The sequence below is a fragment of the Lepidochelys olivacea genome (assembly GCF_965140295.1).
Source record: "Lepidochelys olivacea isolate rLepOli2 genome assembly, chromosome: 6".
NCBI classification, from domain to species: domain Eukaryota; kingdom Metazoa; phylum Chordata; order Testudines; family Cheloniidae; genus Lepidochelys; species Lepidochelys olivacea.
In genome coordinates this window covers 2,802,389-2,821,028 of record NC_140416.1, presented here as the reverse complement: position 1 = coordinate 2,821,028, position 18,640 = coordinate 2,802,389, and the positions used below count along the sequence as shown (strand labels likewise).

Below are 18,640 nucleotides of genomic sequence, written 5' to 3'. Positions count from 1 at the left end.
ATACTTGGAGCTGCAATGTCTGAGTCCTTTCATGGATTCTAGCCTTTGAGACTTAAACACTGCGGGCCAGACGATCATCCCCATGGACATGCCGAATAGCATCAGAACCCACCATTGCTCCCATCGAAGTGAATAGCACCACCGCCTGGCTGGGGTAAGTTTGCTGCTCACATGAGGAAAGGTATTGGATCTGGTGCTCTGAGTGAAGGAACTTTTCTTTTTCTTCAGAAAGGCAGGGCTGTAAAACTCAGCTTGTGATAAACATGGCCATGCAGTTTTAAGAGCTGAGTCACTGCAGTAATGTGAGGAGTGGAACTGGAGAAAGAGGGTCAGTTTTCTGGAGGGACCTAGTTTATTGTGAGATCAGGAGCTCAGGAGTGCGAACAGGGGTCAGGCTACTTGTGCACAAATGCTAGAGGCTCTGCATAGAACGCTGGGTAGCCCCAGGCTGCTGAATAAAATTCTCTTTCCTGCAACTCCCTGCCTGCCCATATCCCTTATTGCTAATGAGACAACTAGCCTGGCTCCATAACAGACAGTGCATAAGCACCCATGCCTCATATACGTTCACACCCCAAGTAGTACTTTGCCCTGCAAAAAGTCTCATTGCCCAGTGGTCTCACTAATTGATGTGGGTGATTGTATCAGAATCTGACCATGGAAATGACATTGTGCAGGTGGGTGGGTTGTTAGCCGCAAAGATTGATCTCAAGATCATGAGCCACCGCTCCCTGAGCTAGAAAACCTAGCTTGAAGCCAGTGCTGGACTCCGAACACTACATGTAGTCCAGACAGTGGAGGGAAACAGAGATCTTCATGGTGGGTGTGAGGCTTCTGGAATCCTGAGATGGATCCACTGCCTAGAATTTATGCTTTGTTGAAAGTAACAGAGTTTGAGGTGTTTGCATTCAGCCCTCATTTGTCTCCTTTTTTAGTGTAGGCCTCACTTTCTCACCTGCAGTGGAGAGTGCATCTGGGATAAATGACGGAGAGGAATCACACTGCAGTGAGTGAGTTTGTCTTGTTGGGATTCACACAAGACCCAAAGCTGCAGGTCATCCTCCTTGTGATGTTTCTGTTGATCTACCTGCTGATCCTAGTGGGGAACCTCACCTTGGTCACCTTAATCAGGACTGACTACCAGCTTCACAACCCCATGTACTTTTTCATCTGCAACCTGGCCCTCTTAGATGTTGGTTACACCACCATTATCACTTCCAGCATACTGATTACTTTAGTATCAGCAAGAAAAGTCATTTTGTTCCCTGGGTGTGCTCTGCAATTCTTCTTCTTATGCATCGCATTGTCCTGTGAATGTTACCTCTTGGGTGTCATGGCATACGATCGCTTCATGGCCATTTGCAACCCATTGCGCTACACTGTCATCATGTCCAAGCGGTTTTGCATGCTGCTGGTGCTGGGGTCATACCTAGTGGGCTGTGCAAATGCAATTGTTCAAACTATGTTTATATTCCGTTTGTCCTTCTGCGACTCAAATGTCATCAACCATTTCTTCTGTGATGTACCCCCGATCCTGAAACTGTCCTGCTCTGACACCCACATCACAAACATTGTTCATTTCACCTGTACCGCTGTGGTGGTAATACCTACTATCTTGATCATCCTTATCTCCTACATATACATTGTGGTTGCCATTCTAAGGATCAACTCTGCCAAGGGCCAACTCAAAGCTTTCTCCACCTGCGCCTCCCACCTGACGGCCATCACTATCTTCTACGGAACAGGCTCTTTCATGTATTTACAGCCCAGTTCAAAGTACCCCATAGATCAGGACAAAATCATTTCTTTGTTTTATACCCTTGTGATCCCCATGTTGAACCCCCTGATCTACAGCCTGAGGAACAAGGAAGTGAAAGAGGCCTTTATGAGGATGTTACACAGTAAGATTTATTCTCTGTGAATTTAAATGTTGGGAATGGGTTTTTTAATGGTAAACAGGAGTGAAAGTGGGGAGTGAGTTCTTTACATCATTATCTTGTTTTTTGTGAATTACCAACCTTGTTCGTCTTGCACCAAAAAAACCCTAAGGGACAGGTTTTCCAAGGAGATCTGCACCAAACAGCTATGATTTGGCAACTCATCAAGTAGCCAGCTTCTCAGAGCTGCTCAACTCCCAGTTAGGAACCATTTTGTGCTAAGGCCACGTTGCCATCCTCAAGGGAAGGGCAGGCTGGTCCCGTGGTTCAGGCACTGGCTGAGGACATAGAAAACCTGGGTTCAATTTCTGGGTCCACAATGGACTTCCTGTGTGACCTTGGGCAAGTCACTTAGCCTCTCTGTGCATCTGTTCTCCATCCTTACAACGGGGATGGGGGCACTGCCCGGTCTCCCAGAGTGCTGAGAGGGGAGAAACGTTAAAGAAAAAGACAGTAAAGTGCTCAGAGAGCTACTGATGTAAGCAATAGGCATTACTTTTATTATTATTTATTGATTTATTAAGTGTTTTAAAAGCATGAGCTGGGTCCTCTAATAATGAGAGTGGCTGAAAAATCATTTATATTTCATAATAATAATGAGGTGTGTGTGCTCATTATTTGCCTTGTAGTTTTTGAATATTTGAGTTATTCGAACTAGTGAATATTTGGGTGAACTCCGGTCATGTTTGGAAGATTTCATAACAGGGTCTTTCCTAGCGTTACGGGCATGTGCCAGTGAGCCACTTAGGGGCATTTCATCACTGCCTTATACAGTACTAGTCCACTTATTTTGTACAACCTTCTACTTACTCACCAACAGCCCTTTCTGTTTCATGGATGTCCACATATAATTTACATCTGATAGTTGGCTGATTGTCGATGCTAAAAGTTTTGTATGGGTTTGTTCTTCTCAGGTTTCTAAGGATCACCTGACAATTTGGTCCCATACATACATCCGTGACAGAAATGACAAACACAGGCATGGTGTTGAGACTATCGCATTAACTTTTAAAATGTTATCTGTATGTCGGTGAGCAAAAACTCAGGAAACATGACAACATCATAGATTGTCATATTAAGAGGTGCCCAGAAAATATTCATAGCCCTTTGTATTCAATAAGTGTTATATGTATTTGTGTGTTCTGGTTTCGCTGGGTGGGTGTGATGTGTTGGATCACAGAAACCCCCCTGGGAGCTGCCAACTGATGTGCCAAGACTCCTTCTGCCCCTGCTTCCTTGCCCTTCCCAGGTTAGGACTCCAGAGCCCTACCTGGTTTGAGCCAGATCCGCTAGCCTGCTGCAAACCCAGACCCAGTCTGAACCATGTCCCCTAACAGCTGTAGGCTTACTTGGAAGCAGCTTAGGAAGTGTTCCTGTCTTTAGCACTCAGATGCTCAACTCCCAATGGGGTCCAAATCCTAAATAAATCCGTTTTCCCTGTATGAAGCTTATACAGGGTAAACTCATAGATTGTTCGCCCTCTCTAGCACTGATAGAGAGAGATGCACAGCTGTTTTCACCCCTCCCACAGATACTAATACGTACTCCAGGTTAATTAATGAGTAAAAAGTGATTTTAAGTACAGAAAGTAGGATTTAAGTGGTTCCAAGTAGTAACAGACAGAACAAAGTGAATTCCCAAGTAAAATAAAATAAAACACGCTGATCTATCTCTAATACAGTAATAAAACTGAATACAGATAAAAGCCTCACCCTCAGCAAAGTTTCCATGAGCTTCCTTTTACAGACTAGACTCCCCCTACTCTGGGTCCAGAAATCACTCTCACCCCCCTGTAGTCACTGTCCTCTGTTCCAGTTTCTTTCAGGTATCCTTGGGGGTGGAGAGGCTATCCCTTGAGCCAGCTGAAGACAAAATGGAGGGGTCTCCCAGGGATTTGTATAGACTTTGTCCTCTGGGTGGACACCCCTCTCTCTCCCTGTGTAGAATCCAGTTACAAGATGGAGTTTTGGAGTCACATGGGCAAGTCACATGTCCCTGCAAGACTGAGTTCCTTACCAGTCAAGCCACATTCCTGGGAAAGCTCAGATGTGGATTGGCGTCTCCAAATTCATTGTTGGCTTAAGTGGTTCTTGATTGGGCACTTCCTGAGAATAGTCTTCTCTTAGAAATCTGATGGAATACTTTTACCAAGGCTACCCAGAAATCAAGCAAGTTCACAGCCAACATTCATAACCTCGAACACAAAAATGATACATGCATACAAATAGGAGGAATAGATTCAGCAGATCACAGCCTCTACAGAGACATGCTACGTGGCACATGTCGCACAAAACATATTCCAGTTCTATCACATATACATTTATAAGCATCTCCCCATATGGCACGATGGGGTGCACCATCACAGTGGGTTTCCCACGGAATCTGGAGTCACTTGGGGTGAGTTATGCAAAACCTAGCCTATAAAGCTTTGTCCTTTGGGATAAGTAGCAGTGATTGGTTTTACCTGTTTCAGGAGGCCTGAAACACAAAGAAAGCCTTTTGGGTACAAAGGCTGAATTGAAATTAAGAGGGGCCCTTGTTTTGATCCAGCAAACTGGCACGGGCCATTAATCAAGGGCACAAAACCTACCTGGAGGGATTTTAAGACTTTAACCTGCCAGATCTCCATGTGGATGGTGGTTGGGCCTTGGTAAGCCAAATGAGCATTTTTTAGACCCTTTTATTGTTATGTTTTCTTTGTAATGCACCATTGCCAGTTGTTGTTGCCAGCTAAAGTGAGAAAAGATAACATTGCGTTTCAGGCATGGAAAATATCTTAACTCTTCATTTCTTTCTGCATACCTGAATGGCACAAGACACGAATGGGCAAACTTAACTCTGCATTAACAAAGGTTTGGGAATTGAATTTAGGCCAAATTTGCAGCTAAATATTGCGTGTGGAATTTTGGAACTGCCTAAATAAAAAGCGCCCACTCCCTATTGTTTTTAGTTGGATATTTAACTCCTAAAACCATAATGCTCTTCGATGCGACTTTCTTTTGGAAGCTGTTTGATCTTGGTTTCAGAGGGGTAGCCGTTTCAGTCTGTGTCAGCGAAAACAATGAGGAGTCCTGATATCACCTCTAGAGACTAACAAATTTATTTGGGCATAAGCTGACAAAGTGGATTCCAGGCCATGAAAGCTTATGCCCAAATAAACTTGTTAATCTTTAAGGTGCCACAGGACTCCCTGTTGTTTTTGCTGAAACAGACTACCGGCTACCTCTCTGAAAGGAGGTGAAAGAGGTCTTTAGGAGGGTAATAGGGGAAAAAAAAGGGTTTTCCTTGGTGTATGTAAATGTTAGACTTGGCGGTTAATCAATAAATGGGAGCGAGATGGAGGAGTGAGTTTTCTGTGTCATTATCTTTATATGAATAACCAGATGTGTTCGTCTTTCATTAAAAACAAACAAATGGCCAGATTTTTCCAAAAAGCTCTGTATTCAACAGCTAACGTTTCAGCACTCAAACAAGTGAGTAGATTTGCCAAAGGTCTCTTTTCCCACTTGGGGACTTAAATTATTCATTTGGGACCTGCACTATTTATCCCAGTGTTGGGTGCTGACCGCTGCTATAACTCGGGCTTCCTAACTGAGGTGTCTAATGGAGAGAGCAGCACCTCTGAAAATCTGCCTCCAATTGTAGGTGCTGCTAGACACGTTGTACTGTCTGTCCCGAAATGTTCACTCAAAGTTTTCTCCTCTTTTGAGGTATATTGCCAGTTTGGAAAGCTTTCCCATTTTATCAGAATAGAGCCCTTACAAACATAGGTCCCGGTTCTGGAAAGCCCTTAAGCATGTGCTCCCACCCCTCTCTGTCTAGTGAATCCATTAAGCATATGCTTGATATTGATCATGTGATTAAATCCCATTGAATTCCCGGTGATTTAAGCACACTCTTAAATGATTTCCAGAATAGAAATAGTTGACTAAGATGGGAGCAGAAACTTAAAAACAAACAAACAAAAAATCCCACAACCAAACATTAGAAGGATTTAATCCTAAAACTTAAAGAAAGACTCACAACAACAGCAGCCTTGGATCAGGCCTGATCAGTAATTACTTTAGCGGAATCCAAGTCAAATGGCAAACGACCATTTCCAAGAGACGTGTTGACTGGATTAAGGCCAGGCCCTATTGTGTGTCCAGCCAGCTCAGAGGCACAAATGGGAAAACCCATCTCGCAAAGTTCTTACATTGCTAAATGCGGCAGTGACAGTTATCAGAGAAGAAATGGGGGATTTTGTCAAGGTTTGTGCAGCTGGCTCTTATAACACAAAAATATATTAGGAAAACCTGTCTAACAAAGAGAATCATGAACCAGCAATGCAAATCCAAATTGCCTTTTGCTAACCCATAGAAAATAGATGCATTTAACTCACACAGGCAAAATATATTAATGAAATCATGGGATGTGTTTGTTGTTGCAGCTATAAGTGCAATTAAAAAGGAGAAGTGGTGTAGCCACAATAAGAAAGTAGTGAATAGGTAAAGTACATTGTATTTAGAATGTGTTATATTCATGCTGAAACTGTACTGTTAGATGATGTAACCTTTGCATGACCCTTGCTCTGTATACAGTAGGAGAATTCAACATGGCTAGAAAAACACATTCAACCTGACAGCATTTAGGTATTCTCCTATGCTTGGCTTCTGCAACCTTCTGTCTTGCATATCTACCTACCTATGTAAAAGTTTTATAGTGTTTGCCAATATCATATACAATATTATATAAAATAGTAGGTATGTTTATACAAATATGAACTGTATTCATTTTAAGATCTTCCCAAACGACTTTTACTTACGTTATGCTATTTAGCCAAGGGGAGATGTGAACTATGGTAATCTCAGAGAACAAGGATAAGACAAATAATTTTGCTAAAGCCTCACTAACGTTGGCTTTATAACAAGTTTTTACTGGTAGAGGATGCTTCTAAGGTTTTGCCAACTTCTCAAATATAGTGGTCAGACCATAGATATTAAGGTAGTTATACATGTTGTCCTGTTTACTTTTGAGTCTGTGCCAGCCTAGCAAAAACATTCAAAAACATGTCAAAGATAAGAGATTAAAAACCCCCTCAACTCTAGTGTATATACAGAGGCAGAGTGAAGCTCAGATTTTAAGGCAGTGTGACCTCTGCACTATTACCATCCAGATGGGTTGGTAATATATGTAGTCCTCCTTTCTCTGTTATGCTGTATTTATCTGTTACTAATAATCTTTTCTTCATAAAAAATGATTAAGCCTAGCCATTTGGTATTATTGAATTCAGTCGAACCTGTAACACGTGGCAATGATTTAGGGCTGGATCCAGTGTGCCTTAAAAGCCAATTGCACAACTTCCTCTGATTTCACTGATGCAAATCAAGCCCTTAAAGAGGGTGGGGACAGGGAATTCTCTGAGCTTCTCCATTTTCCAAATGATTTTTATTTACCCATCTTGCACAAATATCTGAAGAGCTAAATTCAGCTTGGGCCAGTAAATGCAGCAAAATGAAATTTCCTCTCTCGGTAACACGACATTACATGTCCCATTTTTGGATGGTATCTGTGCCATTAATAGTTCCTCGGTTTATACCTTGGAAACTATTCAAAGTGATGCTTTAAAATGTCATGTGATGGGAAGATGGATCTACTTAAATGCTGATCTGTCCCTTAGGAAGGTCCATTTTGGCAGTGATAGCTATGGTTTCCATGTATTTGTCTGGCACATTTCATCCACTGAAGGATCTCCGAGGATGTCACAGGAGTCATGCACAATATTTTCCCCACTGCGTTATCACAGTTGCCACTGTGGTGAGGCTGTTCTGGGCTAATGCAATGTAGCCAAGGTGAAACGCGTCAAGAGTTAACGGTCTTTGAACCCTCTTTGGCCAAATCCATGGAGGACTGGTGCAAAGCCTCCTCCACCTGCATCTTCCGCCTGGTGGCCATCACAGTGTTCTTTGGAACTGGCTCTTCCATGTATTCACAGTATTTTGTGCACTCCCTCACATGTTTGGGCTCTTGCCTTCACCTGTCCTGGGATGGAATCCCTGGACTCTCCCACTCCTAGGTTACTGCCTCCTGTGTATCTACAGTGACTTCTCATCTGGTCCATCTGGGCATGGAGCCCGCAAGTCTTTCCTTTGGGAGCTGTGATGAATAATTAACACAGTGACCAGCTTTCTTAAAAAAAACCCCAACAACCAACATCTGTGTTTCATCTTAACAACAAAAACACAACACAGCATGGGAGCAAAAGGATTTTCAGACAGTAAAAAAGTCTGTGTGCACGAGTGTCTCACCTAGGGCTTCAGAACCCCGGGTAGATTAGGAAGGCCCTTCTGCAGGGCCCTTGGCTATGTCAGCCTGAGCCTCACAAACAGCACCTGACAACTGCTCCCACCCTCTCTAGAGATTTGATTTTTAACTGTTTCATATCCTTTCACTCTATTTCCACCTGTATAAGGGCTGATCTACACTGAATACTAACATCAGTGTAGCTACGTCTCTCCAGAGTGTGAACAATCCACACACACCCTCCGAGAGATGTATCCATGCCAACATAACCCCTGGCATACACAGTGCTAGGTCCATGGAAAAATCCTTCTGTCAACCTAGCTACCGCCTCTCGGGAAGGGGGATTAACGACACAGATGGGCGTACCTCCTATCCCTGTCGTGAGCGTCTCCACCGAAGTGCTACGGGTGCAGCACTGGCCCTGTGCTGTGGGAGTATTTTAAGTATAGACGCACCATAATCGAGGGCTGGAGGCAAGGATCTGGGCACCATTTCTTAGTCCTGTTGCAATGTGAAGTTTGGGAGGGTTCGTCCGTAATCATTTATAGCTACTGTATATGACATGGATAGTGAGATTGAATCGGACTAGTTACACGGGGTTCTTGGATGATGTAATACATACATTGATTAAGCTGGACTGTTCGGAAACTATCATGAAGGCAACAAAATATCTCTTGTAGAAGTAACCTGCCCGTAAACACAGCAGGAGTCATTAGCTGCTTCCTATTAATTTCTTTGGCTGATCTCTGATTCTTGTCCTTTGTGTAGGGGGAAATAGCATTTCCTGGGGTAAATAACCTGCCTTATTCACTTTCTCCATATCGTTAATGATTTTATTGACCTCGATCATATCCCCCCGTAGTTGTCTCTTTTCCGAACTGAACTGTCCCAGTCCTTTTAATCTTTCCTCATATGGAAGCTGTTACATAATCTTGATCATTTTTGTTACCTTTCCCTGTATCTTTTCCACTGCTAATATCTATTTTTGAGATGGGCCAACCAAAACTGCATGCAGTATTTAAGATGTGAGTGTACCATGGATTTATATAGTGGTCTTACGATATTTACTGTCTTATTATCTCTCCCTTACCTTAGGGTTCTTATCATTCTGTTAGCTTTTTGACTGCTACTGCAGCTAGCCTGGATGTTTTCAGAAAACTGGCCACAATGACTCCAAGATCTTTCTCTTGATTTCGCTAATCTAGACCCCATCATTTTATGGGGATAGTTGTATGAGTCCTCAGTCTGGGATGGTTCCTCAGATATGTCACCTTAAAAGAATGGCTCAGGTGTGGGAATCTCCCTCATATACTCTACAATGAAGACCAATGCAAAGAATTCATTTAGCTTCTCTGCAATGGCCTTGTCTTCCTTGAGGGCTCCTTTAGCACCTCAAACATCTAGTGCCCCCCACCCCCATTCTTTGTCAGGGTTCCTGCTTCTGATGTACCTAAAACAAATGCTGTTAGTTTTTGAGTCTTTTGCTAGTTGCTCTTCAAATTATTTTTTCACCTGCCTAATTAGACTTTCACACTTGACTTGCCAGGTTTTATGCTCTAAGTGTATAATATATTATATTTAATATTTTAATATAATATAAACATTTTTTAAAAAAGGAAATGATAAGGTTGAACCAAAAGATTTTTCCTTATTGAAATAATACATTTTTACTTTCTTAAAACAAAAAGTTTCAAGATTATTAAAATGACATGTTTAGACATTATCAGAATGAAACTTCTTCATGGTCCCAAACTGAAATTGCTCTGAATTGTGGTTTTTGTGGGAAATGTCAAAATATTGGCTCTCTGTTACAATTCGGAATGAAATGTGGGAATTTTCTGAGGAAGAGGGATCGCAGTTTCTGACCAGTTCTATTTCTAACACAGCTCTACTAATGTTTATGGAGTGCTCGGCTGACTGGACGTTGAACGGGGGAATGCCATTGCCTGCAGTGGCTATATTCCTTCCCTGTTGCTCAGCCAGCATGGGGGAAAAGTTGCCGTTATTGACTCTGATTCTCTCCTGCCTCGCTTCTTGTGCTATCATTTATACCTGATCACAGTGACTACTGAAGAGAGGATCAACTATTATATTTCACTCAAATACCTAATTCTGTGTGAAAATCACACTGAATCAGAATGATTTCAGCCTGTCTGCACCTCATGAAGAAGAGCTTCAAATATATAAAGCCCTTCAGAGAGAAACTATTAAAAAAAGCCAACTAATTAAAGTGGGTTAAAGATGGAAAAAACAATGATTAGGGAAGCGGACAATCTGGGCATCCTGGAAGACAGGGAAGTCTCAGATTCTGGGGATGCAGGAAATTCTCCAGTCCACCAGCACATCAAGCAGGCAGCCTGGGCAACTGGCCGCCCAGGAAAATGGGGGACCAGGTAGGCTGGGGAGCCTGAGAGCTTGGAGGAGCCGGGCGGCTTGCCTACCCACCCATCAGCCAGCAAACATGCACGTGGCCTGGTAGGAGACCAGGCAAGAAGACCAGGCTTCCTGTGGTACATTTTAATTCAGTCTGTAAATGTGTGGCCTCCTCCCAAATGTCTCTTTGTGGCTTTGAGGCAACCCTGCAAGTGGCCCCCCATCTCAGTTTCCCTTCTGGGTAACTCCAAGCTCTTCATTTCACACTCTTACTCAAACAGTAGTCATCCTGGGGGCCAGTTACCCAGGCTGCCTGTCTGGTGTGCTGTGGGAGGAGGGGGAGGAGTGACTGCCTGCATACCCAGGATCTGGGATCTCCCTGACTTCCAGGGAAGTACTCCATACCATCTCAATGCATACAGTCCTTGTTCTCCCCATACCCCAGTGTCCTCCACCACAGCTCAGCTCCTTAGCTGTCCTCTTCCATCCCTGTGCCAGAACAGCCCCCCCAGCCTCCCTCCCCCAACCTTCCAGCCCTTCTTTCTCTGGTGCAACCCCCCACTTCCCAGTGGGCACTCCACATCCTTGCCACGGAGCATCCCTTGCTCCCCTGGCCCTTCTCACTGTCCATTAGGATCCAGCTGTTCTGCAAGGAGACATCAGCATTGTTAGGGGGCTTATTCCTTCACCCACTTACTTCCCTGGTCCTTCTCGCATGAACAGAGAGCAACAATACCCGAAGTCCAAAGGTGCAAACAATTCGATGTTTATTGGGGTGAACTTCCAGCAAGCATGATTCCAGTTTCCTTCCTTAGTATCCTCCTTCCCAGCTCTGACACCACAAAGCCTTACACCTGTGTCCCTGTTCCCATTCCTGCCCTTAGCCAAACATGATTCCAACTTCCTTACTCCCATTCCCTGTTCCCATTTCCCCCTTTAGCAAAACATGATTCCAATTTTCTTACCCCCATTCCCTGTTCCCATCTCCCCCTTTAGCAAAACATGATTCCAATTTTCTTACCCCCATTCCCTGTTCCCATCTCACACACCCACATGCCCACCCCCACCCACACCCCGTCACTTCCTCATTGACTACAGATTATATAGTAAAACTTGAGTTCTGCTTAGCTATACCTTAACCAATCATTTTCCTGAAATTTAACTAACCAATCCTAACATATTGTAACATGATTATGTAACCAATTATATCCCACCACCTCAATTAGTTTACACCCAGCAAAATTAATTATACAGCAGACAGGAACAATCACAGAACCAGACAGAGATTATACAGACAAACAACAGCAAAGTGGGAACTATAATGACAAAACAATACAGAAGTGAGGATTTCACATCCCAGCTATTGATAAGTGAGTTCTTGCCAGACAGGATGCTATCAAACTAAGTTTCCTTTTACATTTTCTAGGCACTTCCCTTTCTCTGGAGGTGATAGGAATACAATCCTGTCCTGATAGTGCCTAACAGCCCAATAGCACCTTATTTCAATGTGACTAGTTTGGAATGTGAGGATGTGACCGTTCGCTTCCCAGCTTATGGCTGCCTCTGCTGCTTAGCCAAAGGCCTGAGCCTAAGCACAGGGCCACAAACTGTCACAGTAAGAGAAGGCCCTTACACTGGCAGACAGTGATTTTGATTCTTTCTTTTATACCTCTATCATTAGCCAAGTGATAAGAATACACCTAAATTCTTAGAGTATAGGCCTTTACAGACAGGCCTGAATATCTATATCCTAACACTCCACCCCTTTTTTTTTTTGCTTTTTCTTTTGGGATCCTCCTGCCCAGGTATCCCTGGAAAAGCATAGGACATATGGCGACACATTTCCTGATAGGGCCAGGCATCAAGGTGGAAGGTGTCGATATTCCATTTGTCCCACTGCCCCTTGTGTAGTATTGTGCCCTGCACCTTCTCTCGTACGGGCATACCACACCTATTCCAATTAGTGTTCCAGACTTCCCATTAGAGTGGGCCTGAGAAGGTTGGGTCCGGGTTGTCTAGTACACTGCAGGGTTTGGAGGGCTTATTACATTCATTATAGGTTATCTCCCTATGCAACGTAACACAAGTACAGTTAACAATACAAAATCCACAGCAACACCGAGTCCTGACCACTGCAGTATGGTCCAACATCCGAGACACCCCCAAAATACTGCCTCTCCTCCTTCGATGGGATCACGATCTTGTGTCCAGTTGCTGGCAGTTGCAACAAGCTGCTCCTTCAAGTTTTGTATGCTTTTGTCCATATCACAAGTCCATTGAATGTTCACAGAGAAATGGGATATTGTCCAAACTAGCTTGACCACTTGGTATGGAATCAGGCAGTAAGCCCTGGCTTATTCACAGCAATAAGATTCACAGATCCATTTGTGCACCAAAGTCCATATAGCAGCATGTAGATGGGTGTAGTTTGGTTATGGGCTGGTGTAATTGTGCCCCCAGTAATATGTACATTCCCAGCAAAACACCTTATACACAGTACACCCAATTGTCCACCCCTTGCATAGGCCATTGATCCCGCTCCTCTATAGTCATAGGAGAGGGGCACATCCAAACATCTTCTATTAATTTACACTATTTTACACACACCCCCATTGATTTCCCAGTGAGCTCCTCCCCTTTTCATTATTTCCATAGGGCTTGTGGGGGCCACCTTAGTTGCCATTCCATTTCCAGGTACCATGGTAGCTATTACACAGGTGCTGGCCTCCTAGTTGAGAATTTGCATTCCCATACACATCTTGCACCCCAAGGCCAGCCTTTGGAAGCCATCCCCCACCCACATCATGAGGTTTTCTGTTCATTAAAACACAACAATGCTAGCAACAAGACAAACACCACAGACAAACAACATAAAACATAGATCCATGGTATTCTGGGTTATTTTTCCCGCTGGCGCCAGCTTGCTTGTAGAGTGTCTGAAAAACAAAAGAAACAATTTCCTTCCCCATGGTGGGGACAGATTATTGCTTAATAATAACACCACTTTCTTTTACAAATGTCCTTGCTACTTGCAGGAAAAAACAGAAGAATTACCTCCAGACTGTCCTTATTTTGTTCTATAGTCAGGCTAGTGAATTACCTCACTCACTGGTCATTTATGAAATTCATGAGATGGTGTACCTCAGTTTCCCCTCTTGTACAACAGACCAAGTTTGCAATAGTTTCTCTGCTGTACCAAGCTTTAAGTTTATTCTCAGGTAATAGCTGAGACACAGCTTCAGATTTTAGCACTGTACACACACACACGCACACACACACACCCCTTAAGGTTAACCTGTCCCCATTATTTTCAGGCTTAACTTGTGTTTTTTTTTCACCTCCCTTTCCTGAAGGGCCATAATCTGAGTCTTCTAGTAGCTTGTTTGCTGACCAGATGTATTCAGTTATTTGCAGCTCCTTTGTGCCCATCAGCTAGGTAATTTGCATTTACACACAGAGGCTTACTAGCTTGCTTTTGGATCCAAAGCTGTTAGCAGCTCAGACACTGTCTTAAAAGGGAAGCATTTTACTTCCACCAGAGTTCTGATCACTTTCCACTTTCATCTCCTGCTCCAAAACACAGCGATCTGGAAAAGAAAGCACGACCTATTGTGGCTCCTTTTGGAGCCCTATTAGGATTTTAATGAAGTACCATGTTTTATTTGCATTTCTTTTACTCCTTTTCCAATATACACTGCACATGTCCTGGGAAAATGCAAATTCCTTCCATATAGTTTAACCTCCATAACATCATATTAGCCAAATTAATTTTACACAAGGTATAACTGCCTCCCCCATGCCTACAGAGTTTTCATGCAGAACCCACCAAAGCAACAATCTGATCCCCCAGAGCCATCCCAAGGCTCAGTGTTCCCATCATTCCTCCCCTTTTCCTTTTCTTTTACCTGTGCGCGCACACACAAAATTCTGTTTTGCCTAACATCCCTTGCACTGTGATTACTCTTTTTTACACAACTGTACCCCGATTACACTTCCATCTTGTACAACTAGACACAACTAGGGGCAGCCAAGTTAAGTTCCAAAAGAAACCTCTTCCATCCTTTAGTGATTTTGATTACATTACCCAATAGTCAAATAATTTTGCTCGGATTCTCTCTCTGCCTGCTGCCTGCAGCAGTCCCCTATAGACCATTTATGTGGGAAAAGGGCCCATTTTCCCTCAGAATAGCCATAAAGGCTTCTGGGGACAGAAGCGTAGTGGTGATAGTAGCCACTCTACCTGACCCCCTTGGAAAATTTAATGACCAAGCTTCCATCCAATGTGACTGCACAGAGTTGCACATACAGTTACATTTATATAACTGGGTTTTATCATTAAACAAAACTTCCTTCTTGACATCTCACATAAGTATCCAAAGTACCCTCCATTAAAACTTCAGAAAAACAAAAGAGTGTGGAAAGGCAGGTTGCACTTTGAAACTTTTATTTTTTTTTTCCTCCACTCCCCTAGGACCAAGTCTCAGATCCAGTCTCTAAAGGTGGTCTGTTAACTCTGCTTTTGACCTTAAACCCTTTTGTGCCAAATCATCTTTAACTACCCCTAACTAATTTACAACCCTTCAGCAGCCCTTGCTGAAGCAGCACCAAACTTGAAAGATTACTGGCAGCTTCCCATAATGCTGCCCTTACTTCAAACCTCTCAAGCAGACTGAAGTGCCTCTTTTCCCTGGGAGGCATTCAGTCCCCATGGGCAGGGACCTTCTTCCCCTACCCATATACCAAGGAGGGTGGGCTCCTCAGCCACCCCCCATACCTCTGGGTCCCCTAACAATTCCTCCATTTCCTTTTTAATCTTATCCCAGGTTGACCCCTGTACCTGGTATGGGCCCTGGTCCTCCCTTATCCATGTATCCAAAAAATCCTTTACCCTGGCTTGCCAGAACCCGCAACTACCATCACGAGAGTTTGCGATACCCCCTCCAAGCAGCTGCGCGGACTGTTGGGGAGGGGGACTTACAGGCTGCCACTCACCTATCCAATGTGATGCATCCGAGTCACGGCACCAAGATGTTAGGGGGCTTATTCCTTCACCCACTTACTTCCCTGGTCCTTCTCGCATGAACAGAGAGCAACAATACCCGAAGTCCAAAGGTGCAAACAATTCGATGTTTATTGGGGTGAACTTCCAGCAAGCATGATTCCAGTTTCCTTCCTTAGTATCCTCCTTCCCAGCTCTGACACCACAAAGCCTTACACCTGTGTCCCTGTTCCCATTCCTGCCCTTAGCCAAACATGATTCCAACTTCCTTACTCCCATTCCCTGTTCCCATTTCCCCCTTTAGCAAAACATGATTCCAATTTTCTTACCCCCATTCCCTGTTCCCATCTCCCCCTTTAGCAAAACATGATTCCAATTTTCTTACCCCCATTCCCTGTTCCCATCTCACACACCCACATGCCCACCCCCACCCACACCCCGTCACTTCCTCATTGACTACAGATTATATAGTAAAACTTGAGTTCTGCTTAGCTATACCTTAACCAATCATTTTCCTGAAATTTAACTAACCAATCCTAACATATTGTAACATGATTATGTAACCAATTATATCCCACCACCTCAATTAGTTTACACCCAGCAAAATTAATTATACAGCAGACAGGAACAATCACAGAACCAGACAGAGATTATACAGACAAACAACAGCAAAGTGGGAACTATAATGACAAAACAATACAGAAGTGAGGATTTCACATCCCAGCTATTGATAAGTGAGTTCTTGCCAGACAGGATGCTATCAAACTAAGTTTCCTTTTACATTTTCTAGGCACTTCCCTTTCTCTGGAGGTGATAGGAGTACAATCCTGTCCTGATAGTGCCTAACAGCCCAATAGCACCTTATTTCAATGTGACTAGTTTGGAATGTGAGGATGTGACCGTTCGCTTCCCAGCTTATGGCTGCCTCTGCTGCTTAGCCAAAGGCCTGAGCCTAAGCACAGGGCCACAAACTGTCACAGTAAGAGAAGGCCCTTACACTGGCAGACAGTGGTTTTGATTCTTTCTTTTATCTTTATCTTTATCTTATCACTAGCCAAGTGATAAGAATACACCTAAATTCTTAGAGTATAGGCCTTTACAGACAGGCCTGAATATCTATATCCTAACAAGCATGTAAGCCTCTCTGCTGATCCCCCTCCCTTCGGCCCTCTCCGGCCATTGGATCCACTTCTCTGGGTTGGAGCCAAAAGGCATCTCCCTCTTATGTTGCTCCTGCCTTCTTTCTCACCATGCAAGGCCCAGTGACAGGGGTAACAATGGTAAGATCTCACTTCTGCCACATTCCTAGAGCCAGTTGGGAGTTTTCCATTGGGATGATGTTCTGGTAGAACAAACCTTTCTCACAACATTTTAGGGAGGAAATTTTTATTTGCCATTGGAGAAGTCAAAAGGACAGCTTCCTGGCTATCCTCTTGGGAAGCGAGTGCCAATCTCATCTTCTACCGACAGATAGAAAGTGAAATTGGGAAGAGCCTGCTTGGCGGGTGGCCAGACAGCCAAAAAAATCCATTTTGGTTTTCCCAAAATGAAATGTTTCAGAATTTCTGTCCCACAAAGTATTTTGAGATGTTAACTTTTTGTCCTGAGTTAGGATGGTTCTTCTTTTTTTGAGATCTCAACATTTTCCATAGGAGAGAAATTCCATTTTCAGGCCAGCTCCTCTCACTTCTATTTATTATTAAATCATGAAACTCATCCTCTCAGTTAGATTCAGTGAGGAATAACTTTCTGGCATATTGTCTTCCTCAGGGTGTTCTTCACCTCCTTGTTCCTCAGGCTGTAGATCAGGGGGTTCAACATGGGGATCACAAGGGTATAGAACACGGACACCACTTTGTCGTACTCTGATGAGTTGCTGGATGTGGGTCGTAAGTACATAAAGAACAGAGCCCCATACAGTATGGACACGGCCATCAGGTGGGAGGTGCAGGTGGAGAAGGCTTTACGTCTGCCCTCGTTGGAGCGAATCCGCAAGATGGCCACCATGATAGAAACATAGGAAACGAGGATGACCAGGATCGTGCTTAATGCAGCTACAGAAGCAAAGAGGAAATGCACTGTCTCATCCATGCGAGTGTCAGAGCAGGAGAGTTTCTGGAGTGGGGGGAGGTCACAGAAAAAGTGATCAATGATATTGGGACCACAGAAGGACAGGCTGAACAAAGAGCCTGTATGCACAGTGGCATTAATGGAGGCATAGAAGTATGATGCAGCTACCAGCTGTACACAGACTTTCCTGGACATAATGAGTGTGTACATCAGTGGCTCGCATATAGCTATGAATCGATCATACGCCATCACAGCCAGAAGTAAACCCTCAGAGTTCACGGAGAAGGAGTGAAAGAAAAATTGCGTGGCACACCCAGCAAAGGAAATGACTTTACTCTCTGCTAAGAAGTTCACCAGTGCCTTAGGGGCAATAATGGAGGAGTAAGTGATGTCTACAAGGGACAAGTTGCTGAGGAAAAAATACATGGGGGTGTGTAGCCGCCTCTCAATCCTGATTAAAGAGATCATGCTCAGATTCCCCGCAAGACTCATGGTGTAGATAAGCAAAAACATCCCAAAGAGGACAGCTTGCAGTGATCGGCTGCCTTTGAATCCTAGAAGGATGAACACGGACACTCCAGTGTGATTGCCATGCGCCATGTATTCCAGATGAGATCAAAGCTGTTGGGGTAGAAGAAAGAAACACAGCCAAGATAAAGCTTATGATTCAAAATTAACCGTATGGGGCTGGTTGGTGGACACCACCATTGTGAAATACAGTAGAAAGCCAAGATACACAGCCAGAACAGCATAACTTATTTTTTGTAACATTTGAAAACTTAAAATAATTTCATGTGCGTCTGTATAATTGCCAAGATTTTACTCCTTTTAAAGAAAAGAGATGATAAAATAAAATAAAATTGAAAATTCTGAAGTGATCTTTCTAAGTCTGCATCCCAAGCAGGCATTGGCATTTGCTAATATCTCTTCATGGTATTATATGGCTAGGCATGATTTGAAAGGATGTAGAGAAACTAGA

General features: G+C 43.6%; 2 protein-coding genes across 2 annotated transcripts; one reads left to right on the top strand and one right to left on the bottom strand.

Moving 5' to 3' along the window:
- Positions 1 to 982: 982 nt before the first annotated feature.
- LOC311522625 (olfactory receptor 5AR1-like) lies at positions 983 to 1,921 on the top strand (the record flags this gene model as incomplete). The annotated part of the gene is made up of 1 exon (XM_084632087.1): positions 983 to 1,921. One exon carries the CDS (start codon positions 983 to 985, stop codon positions 1,919 to 1,921), a length of 939 nt encoding a protein of 312 aa, XP_084488213.1.
- Positions 1,922 to 17,322: 15,401 nt separating this feature from the next.
- On the bottom strand, positions 17,323 to 18,261 carry LOC311522694 (olfactory receptor 5AP2-like; the record flags this gene model as incomplete). Its single annotated transcript, XM_084632184.1, has 1 exon — positions 17,323 to 18,261. The coding sequence occupies one exon, from the start codon at positions 18,259 to 18,261 to the stop codon at positions 17,323 to 17,325; it is 939 nt and encodes a 312-aa protein (XP_084488310.1).
- Between the last annotated feature and the right edge of the window lie 379 nt (positions 18,262 to 18,640).